General features: G+C 46.8%; 1 protein-coding gene across 1 annotated transcript in view; it reads left to right on the plus strand.

Moving 5' to 3' along the window:
• Positions 1-9,815, plus strand: part of GABBR1 (gamma-aminobutyric acid (GABA) B receptor, 1) — a 133,352-nt gene that overhangs the window by 116,671 nt on the left and 6,866 nt on the right. The window contains exons 18-21 of the mRNA XM_015413888.1: positions 645-668; positions 913-1,066; positions 7,616-7,723; positions 9,401-9,494. Coding sequence (XP_015269374.1) covers positions 645-668; positions 913-1,066; positions 7,616-7,723; positions 9,401-9,494 — 380 coding nt within the window. The remainder of the gene's footprint in view (positions 1-644; positions 669-912; positions 1,067-7,615; positions 7,724-9,400; positions 9,495-9,815) is intronic.

Raw genomic sequence — 9,815 nt, forward strand, 5'->3', positions numbered from 1 at the left:
CAGGTACGTTTGAGCTGCTCTTAAGACGAGCCATGTGGGCTCCTAAAGCTGGACGAGGGGCCATTCTGGCCTGGAAGCTCTGTGCTGTGGAGGGTGTTCTGACTTAGTGCACTGACCAAGATGTCGGTCATCCGTAGGATGGAAGAAGAACCAAAATGGGGAGAAAGGCTGGAAGCTGTGGGGAGGGCACTCAGAACGTGGGGAAGGAATGAGACTCAAATTGTGGGGCAAAGCGTATGTTACGGCAGCACAGTGGCCTAAGTGCTACATTAGAAAGCCAGTGTGCTTCAGTGGTTAAGCATGTTGGGTTAGGATCCATGAAGCCTGAGTTCAAGTCTCTGTTCTGCCATGCAGGCCACTGGGTGCCCTTGGACCAGTTACACTCCTGCAGCCTCGCCTACCTCACGGGATTGTTGTGAGGATAAAACGAGGAAGGGGAAACTGTAAACCCCTGAGCTCCAAGGAGGAAGGCAGGATAAAAGCATACTAGATAGCGTTGTATGAAGCAGTGAGGGAGGATTTAAAGCATGACATTGGGGGGAGACAGGAGAGATCTGGGGGGATCTCTCCTCCATCGAAATTGCTTTGCCCCCAGCCTTTTTTGTGTGTGTGTGTGTGTCTCAGTGGAATTTTGGTCTCAGAACTCCACTGGGAGAAAACCATCTACGGTAAAGGAGTTTCTTTTTTTTGGGGGGGGGGATATGTGTGAGGAGAGCGGGGGCTCATCTTCCACCTCCTGCTGTGCTTTAAATGGTCCTCCCGCCTCCCACTTTCCACGCATTTGGAAGTGGCCTTATCTACTGACTGCATTTTACAAATGTCTGCTAGCCTAGCTTCCAGTGAGGCTCCCTGCCAACGCCTTGTGGGAACACTTGGCAGTTCTTAGGCATGCTGGGTAAAATCCGGCAGTAGGAGGAGCTCTCACCACGGGTCTTGTCTCCACCCACAGGCTCGCCTTTGGCTCCTGAGCTTGGGTTTTGGCCTGGGCTATGGCAGCATGTTCACCAAGATCTGGTGGGTACATACCGTTTTCACCAAGAAGGAAGACAAGAAAGACCGGCGGAAGGTGAGGGATTGCGTGCATGCAGGCTCCCTGGATGTATTTGGTACTGGAGGTATTGAGGTTGGCTGTTTAAAAATAATTATTATCATCATTCAGTCACAAAACCCTTCCCAGTAATGCGATAATTTTGGATTGTTATTAGATAATGTGTATATTGTCCGTTATTGTTCAAGTTACTGTTAAAATTAATTAAAAATTATTTTAAAAGGGGGGGGGGAGACGACAGAACTCTTTCCAGCAAATCAGCCCAGTGCTTTTGCATTAGCAAGCGTTTGCAAGATTATCAGTGCTGTTTGCAGTTTAGGAAGTGTTTGCAAGATCTCTGTTTTACATTGTGGAGAAAATTGACCAGGTCGTACCGCCGCTCCTGCAATCCTGTTCTCACTAGGCCAGATTAGAATGCCCCACTCCACTGGCTGGTTTTTCTTTCCTGTTGGGAGGGTGTGCCCCTGAGTTTGTGCTGTGCAGCTAAACTTCAGAGTTACTCTGCCTCTAGACACAGTTGCTGTTTCACTTGGGCATCTGAGAACAGTAAATTTGTGCATAACGTTTGAAGTTATTTTAAATTATGAAACAGTTATTGATCAGTCATTTAACCAAAAGTCGTTACAGTGGAAATGCAGCACAAACAATAATTAAGGATTATGTTTTTAAAAGTTTATTGTCCGTAATCAAATTCTGCAATGCAGGCTATCTTTACCATCCTACGATGAGAGCTAAATCGGTCCATTCTCTACCATTTATTACGTTTTGCTCTATAAATGTACACCCGTGCACCCACTGTGATATTCAGACAGCCTTATCCTCATGCCACCCTCTGTTAGGATTGCTTTGGCAACAATCAGGTTGTGGGCTTTCTGTGTGGGAGGATCGGTCCTTTGGATTGGTTTACTAGAATAAGTGCGGAGGGCACCTTCCCTTTCTGCATCTGTGGAAGCTTATAAAGCAGTTTTAGAAGAAGAGTTAGTTCTTATACCCCGTACCCAAAGGAGTCTCAGAGCGGCTTACAATCGCCTTCACTTCCTCTCCCCACAACAGACATCTTGTGAGGTGGGTGGGGCTGAAAGAGCTCTGAGAGGACTGTGACTGGCCCAAGGTCACCCAGCAGGTTTTATGTGGAGGAGGAGAGGGGAATCAAACCCAGTTCTCCAGATTAGAGTCCGCCGCTCTTAACCACTACACCATGCTGGTGTTTGGTGGAAGGTAAAGCATTGTAGGAGCTGCGGTGGCTCAAGTGGTTAAGACGCTGAACCTGCAGGCTGTGGAAGGTCGGTGGGTCAGCAGTTCGAGACCCGAGTGTGCCACATGACGGAGTGAGCTCCCGTCTCTAGTTCCAGCTCCTGACAACCTAGCAGTTCGAAAGCAAGAATTGCAAGTAGATAAATAGGTACCACTTTGGTGGGAAGGTAACAGCGTTCTGTGCGCCTTGGTGTTTAGTCATGCCGGCCACATGACCATGGAAACATCTTTGGACAGTGCTGGCTCTTCGGCTTTGAAATGAAGATGAGTGCCGCAACCCAAGAGTCGGATTCGACTGGCTTTCGAGCACGGGAACCTTTACCTTTAAAGCATTGTTATGAGATTAGGCTACTGTGGCCAGCCTCTTGGTGGGGCCTGGAGATCTCCCACAATTTCAAGTGACCTCCAGGCTATTCAGATCCATTCCATTAGAGATAATGACTGCTTTGGGCGGTGGACACTGTGGCTTTATACCGAGGGTTGCCAGCTCCGGGGTTGAGAAGGAGGACAGGGTTTGGGAAAGGGGGGGGGGACTTCAGCGGGGTATAATGCCATAGAGTCCACCTTCCAAAGCTGCTATTTTCTCCAGGTGAACTGATCTCTGTCGCCTGGAGATTAGTTGCAAGCCCAGGAGATCTCCAGCTACCACCTGCAGGTTGGCAACCCCACTAAGGTCCCTCCCTTCTCCAACCCCTGAGTTCCCTAGGATTCACCCTCAAATCTCTGGGAGTTTCCCAGCCTGGAGTATTTCCACCTCATCAGGGTTTGATTGTTACATTTTGTGGGAGTTTTTTTGTTGCGACGTGTGGTTGCTTTCCTTGCCACACGGAGCCTAATGTGATAAGGTGAACAATAAGTACGTAAGAAGAGCCTTGCTGGACCAGACCAAATAGTCCATCTAATCCAGCATCCTGCCTCACACAGTGACCAACCAGGTCCTCTGGACAGCCAGCAACCGGGCATAGAGGCCAAGGCCTTCCCCTGATGTTGCCACCTGGCTCCGGAATTCAGAGGATTAGTGCCTCTAAATGTGGACTCCCCCCCCCTCAGTCACCAGGGCTAGCAGCCTCTGATACTTCTCCGTGAATCTATCTAATCCCCCTTTAAAGCTGTTTGTTCCTGTGGCCATCACTACATCCTCTGGCAGTGATTTCCACATTTTAATCACTCTCTGTGTAAAGTAGGTGGGATGTATATATCTTAAATAAATGCATGTAAGTCTTGAGTTCGGGGGCCACTAAGGGTGCTCTGAGTATGATACAGCTAGCCTGATTTCTAAGAAGACGTTTTGATTTCATAAGGGAATTGGCATTCGGCGTATGAGACAAAACATCCAATAAATTTCTCTCTCTCTCATATTTTAAATTGTTTCAGCAGCTGCAAAATGCAATATTGTGCAATACTCTGATCGTTGAGATACGGGTAATAGAGATGGAGGAACCAGTAATAGAATGTTTAAAAAGTTATAAAATATAATGCGTAAAATCTAGAGAGAAAATATATTAGTGAGGTGGGGGGAGAAAGTGTGACCTTTTAGGGTGGGGGCAGATGTAATAGGAGTGGGGGAGCTCTGTGTTTAAGAGATGGGGAATGTGATGTAATCCCATAAACCTCTCCCTCAGGGCAAATTCCTCCCCGCTCCAGCTATAACGAGGCTTGAGGCTTGGTCTGTATGTCATAAACAAAGTTTGCTTGTGATGGGGCAGGAACCTGGTGGATTGGCTGTCCTTGCATGATGTGTCAAGAGATTAAAGATCTCTTTAACTAACTCTCATCAGTTCTGTTGTCTGGATGGGGGGTGCCTTCGCTAACTACAATGGGCTTCTTTCCTCGTAATTGGGATTCTTAACCAGGATTAAAATAATGGTTAAGGAGGCCAGTTACGGGGGGGGGGTGAACCCTAGTTTCTTAAGGTACCTTCATTCACAGTTAGCTTAAGTCTTGTGTGCCAGATCTCAGTCGGCCGGCCGTGTGAGGGGAGAGAGCAGGTACACTAAGCAATTAACCTATACAAACAAACTGGGTTGGATTCCACAGATCTATTCTGCTAACAGTGGTGCTTTCCTCCAGTGAAGGGTATGTTTCTCTGGTTCAAGAGGCTTTCCTGCCAATAAAAGAACCTCTTAAATCTGGGGGAGACTCCTTCTGCTGGGGGAAAGTACCACCGCTAGCAGCAAGGATCCAACCCACTGAAATTTGTTTGCAACATCTGAGCCTGAGGGGTTACATAAGCCCCTTACATTAACCATGACTGTTGCTAAATGGGTTCTGCTTTAGCCAGGATTTTTAACCGTAGTGGGACTCTGATAACGAATCTGAGTTAAAGGGAAAACCTGACTCGCCTCAACAGTGATTAATGTCTATGCTGATGTACCACCTATAAGGCGTGGGAAGGAGGGGGGATTTGTTCCCATTTTGTGATTTCAAGAGAATCCCTTCATTGTCTCACACCAGCTCTTAGGGTGTGAACTACAGATTGTTGTTGACTAATACAGTGTTATGTTAGATGTCTCCGTGATATGAATTAATGATGCTTGGCCCTATATCCCCTAGTACTGTTAACACTTCTTTCCCCCCCATTTAAAAAAAAAATAATAATTTGGCTCACAGTGTTTATTTTGGGAGGAAGAATATCTCCATTCTCTAAAAGCAGGTTGAATCCAGCACAGTATTTCTGCGGGCACAAGCGACCCTCTATATATACAACTAGTTCAAGTTCGCCTTTATTGACATAAATTGTTGATACAGATTATACAATTTTAAAACAAAATAAAAACGTAACCCACAGGTACATCTATGAAAGAATTATGTCTCTAGGATCCTTTTGCTCAGCTTTAGAGCAGAATACGGAAACTTGACCACCTTCTCAGTGATGTCAGAAGAGAAGTCATTCAGAAGTCTCTGTACCTTAAGTGCATCAGGGCGATCCATCATGCTGCTTAAAGCAGAATGTAAATATATATACCTTAGGTCCACATGCAGGTAACAATGCAAAAGGACATGAGTAATTGACTCAGCACATTTTTGTTTGCAGGGGCAATATCTGGCTGTAAAATGGCTGCATATACAACTGTGATCTGTAATTCCATTTCATTGTCTGATGAAGTGTGCATGCATATGAAAGCTCACACCTTGAATAAAACTTTGTTGGTCTTAAAGGTGCCACTGGACTCAAACTTTGTTTCACCTGCATACTGCAACTATCTCCGCCTTCCCCTCGTGCGGCAGCTTGAAATGCCCTCCAGAAAACAGGAGGGGGAGGGAGCCTTCCAGAGAACAGGAGGGGGGAACATCACACTCTGTGGCCAGAAGTCCTTGTGCCTGCAGAATCACTGCACTGGATCCAGCCCACTCTGTACACGCCCTTTTCATTTAAATGATTCATTAGGGCAATTCATTCACAGGAATGGGTAGAGATCTCTCCCGTACCTTTTATGTCTTTGAATGGAAGTGTTCTCACAGTCCTGTGGTAACAGGTGTCTTCAGGGTCAACTTACTTGGAATGTCTCCACTACCAAGTAGGCTTCCTGTGCTGCAAAGTACATTCACATCATTGATTTCATCCCCTTCAAAACACAAAGTGGCTTTTGAGGAGACAAAGTTCATCTGTAGGGTTCCACTCAGACACAGAGTCCGCCTCGGAGTCACAGCTGATACAACCTGGATGGGTTTTCCTTTGCTCACAACACTAGAGAATTGGTGGTCATCCAACAAAGTCAGATGTCAGTAGGTTAAAAAAAAAGTCACTCACACAACACAGAGTTAATGTATGGAATCCACTGCAACAGAATACAGTGATTGTTAGATGTTGGTCTTAAAAGATCCGGAGAGTGATTTCAACAAAAGTGATCAGCTTTAACGTAGGTACGAACAAGCGCTTGAAAGAAGTCATAACCAGAACAACTTAACATTGGGAGCTAGGCTCCTTTTAAACATTCCCCGGGCTAACGTAGCCACGCCTATTTACAATAAACAACCAATGAGGTTGTGCGGATAACATCCAATGAAAGTCCTTCCCTCGCAGGGAATTGGTATAGTTCTGATTGGTCGCTGTTGTGGAGCGACCAATAGCAAGTTGGCTCGGAGGGGCCTTCCTCTGGCTCAAGCTTATCGTGGAGAGTGAATGCGGCGATTCATGTAAACCTTTTGAATACCAAAAAGAATCTGGCAAATTAATAAAGAAAGGATCCAACTAAACGTTCAGAGGCACTATACCCTGAACACCAAATGCCACGGTCTAAAAAGAGGGGAGGGCTGTTCGTTTCATGCCCTGCCCGTGAGCTTCCTGGAGATACTGTTTGGCCACTGTAAGAATAAGAATCATCCTTGGTGCGGGTGATCTGATCAAGCAGTGCTGTTCTTATTTATTAATTTAGGCATTTCTGGGCTGCTTTTTGGTTGCTACACAGGGGCAAGCAATGGCCATCCATCTCTGTCCGTCTCTTGCCTTGGAAATGCTATGGGGTTGCCATACGTTGGCTGCAACTTAATGGCACTTTACGCACACACATGCTGCTGTTCTCCCCAAAGTGGCTTACAGAAATTTCTGGAACAACCAAATTAAACAGTATAACTGAAAGAAATAAGACTGACCACATTTTTTTAAAAAGCGAACACATTTTGTGCAAGTCCTTGTTCACTGGGCTGGCTATCTTAGGGCCCAGGCTGAGAGCTGCAGGCTAAGAGCCAAGGGCCAAGAGCCCTTTGGCTTACACCCAAGGCCTCGTGCCTCTGGGCATGCCCAGGTGTCAGTACCTGCGAGGAGAGAAAATAAACAAAAGCACCGCAGATCATAGCTGTTGCTAGGGGCTGGAAAGCTGTTTCAGTGTTCCTATATAGATCTTATTCTTTTAATGGTCCTATATAGTTTCAGGCTTGCCCGACCTCATCAGATCTCAGAAGCTAAGCAGGGTTGGCCCTAGTTAGTGTTTGGATGGGAGACCACCAAGGAAGTCCAGGGTCCCTACACAGACGCAGACAGTGGCAAACCACCTCTGAACATCTCTTGCCTTGAAAACCCAACAAGGTCACTGTAAGTCAGCTGTGACTTAATGGCAAAATATGTGTGTTTGTGTGTGTTAAAGTTCTTATGTCCTGCTTTGTTAGATGGTGTATTTCAACTGAGGTACCAACTGAACTTCCTCTTTGATAGTGATTAGATGTCCAAGAAAGCACAGGAATTTAGGGCGTTTGGCCTATAGTAACTCCTGTGGGAGAGGCTTATTTTCTATGTTCCAGAATACCCCGTAAGTCTCTTGGGGTGCCAGGGCAGCCCAAGGCTCCATCCCCTATCCATTCTCTTTTTTCTTCCAGACTCTGGAACCCTGGAAGCTCTATGCCACAGTTGGCTTGCTGGTCGGGCTTGACGTTGTCATCTTGGCTATCTGGCAAATTGTTGATCCACTTCAACGCACCATTGAGGTAAGACCCTCGAACGGTGATCAATCTGGGCAGACTTAAGATTTCTCTGCTGTCCATTTAATCGGGTGACTTTCCCAGAATGAGATATCTGGGGCTTCATTTGATCCAGGCCCTAAGCTATAAGATCAGCTTTCAGTATCAGGACTCAATCCTAGAAAGTGGGAAGAAATAATGACGAGGAGTGCCACCGAACATAAGCAAAGTGCCTTTCTGCTCACCACTAAGAATCCCCTCTCCTTCCAGACACACATGCTTTTCATGGCAAGGCTTCACCACCGCCAGCACAAGACAAGGGCTTCTTTCACATGCATTGGAGAATGCACTTTCGATGCACTTTTAGCAGTCGTTTGCAAGTGGGTTTTCGAGTCCAGTTGCAAATGATTGCTAAAGTGCATTATCCATTGTGCGTGAAAGCAGCCAAGAGCTTTGCTAATATGGTGCATGAGGGACTTTTGACGTTCATCTTGCCAGTAATTTACCATCGTCCGTCAAAGACTGGCATTTAGAAGCTTCCTGGTTAGATAAAGTTTATGAGGTTTCGTGTTTACAGTTATAAACCTTGAACTGCCAGTTTCCTAGTTCCCGCACCCTCTTCCTCGTGACCCTACCATGTCAAGGGCCCAAGCCTGAGTCCCTCTGAGCCACGACCCCTTGGGCGAGCGGGCAGCACTCAGAGCCGTGGGTCCTCAAGGTTATCTGCACACCAGGAACCGGACCTTGGTAAAATATGGAGAGGTTTATTAAATACTTTAGGAAATAAGATATCACTAGGCAACACAGTCTCTTCGATCTTGCGGCAAGAAAGCAAGAAAAGCTAACCTCTCTATGTAATACTTCAGTACCTGGTATTAGATGGCACACCTTTTAAAATATCAAGCTAGAGGCTTAAGCATTGTCTCGGTAGCAGAGTCTATCGTGGTGGGGCTTAGCGTAGTCCAAGTCACAGCCAATGCTCCCTCTAAGATGTGGAATCTTGTGAGAAAAATTTCTACTTTGTGAGCTGCTGGCATTAAAGGTGGGAGCGAGCCATCTGGCCGCTGCATAAATCAGTTTGCCCTGGAGCCCTCCCTTCCTGAGCTAAGACAAAAAATGTGTGAGCCGGAGGCTAAAAAAACTGTGAGCTAGCTCACAGTGACTCAGCTTAGAGGGAACACTGGTCACAGCCCAGTGGAATCATGAAGTTAGCCTGCTAGTTAGTTAGTTGTTCTAGCTGTATCTGAAGAAGTGAGCAGTGACTCACGGACGCTCCTACCCTGCCACATATTTTGTTAGCCTTTAAGGTGCGACTGGACTCTTGCTCTTTTCCGCTGCTACGGACAGACTTAATAAGACTACCCATCTTGCTTTGTCTCCAAATGTTTCTGTTATGGGTATTTTGGTTTTAATGCTGTGAGCTGCCCGAACATGTTTAATGGAGAGGCAAGTGGCAATAAATCTTTCTTTAAAAAGAACACGAATGGTCCCTGTGCCCACCCTTTGTATGGCTGCCTCTCCACCGCTACCCTACCCTTCGTGTGACTGAGGCATGGGTCTGCCACCGCTCTCTGCCGTTGTAAACCAACGCAGATGAAATGTTGACTCGTCATTAACTCGGGCTCTGCTTGCTGCCTGTTTCTCAACCATATCTGCTGCCTGTCCTGTCCTCTGCCAATTTCTCCAATCCTGTGTCTCCTGAAGGAATTCACGAAAGAGGAGCCCAAAAGCGATATTGACGTCCTGATCCTACCCCAGCTTGAGCACTGCAGCTCCAGCAAGATGAACACCTGGCTGGGTGAGCCTCCCGCAGGGGTCATTTCATAGAAAAAGAGGTGCAGGAGCTCATTAGCATAACTCATTAGCATAACTTATTGGCATAAGTCAACCCCGCTGACATCACCGGACGTGCGTCGGAAGGCAACACCCACCGCTCAGTCTCCACTGGACTGTTTTGGATTGCTAGCTATTGGGGGGGGATGTGCAGATCTGTCCTCACAGAGGAGGGAGAGCTTGTACCTGAATAAAACTTGGTCTTAAAGGTGCCACTGGACTGTTTTGGACCAGGGGGCTGGGGGGGGGGGGCTCCTGTGCTTCTTGCTCTGACTGAGGGCTGCTG

The sequence above is a fragment of the Gekko japonicus genome, unplaced genomic scaffold (genome assembly GCF_001447785.1).
Source record: "Gekko japonicus isolate JY-2015 unplaced genomic scaffold, Gekko_japonicus_V1.1 scaffold204, whole genome shotgun sequence".
Classification (NCBI taxonomy): Eukaryota; Metazoa; Chordata; class Lepidosauria; order Squamata; family Gekkonidae; genus Gekko; species Gekko japonicus.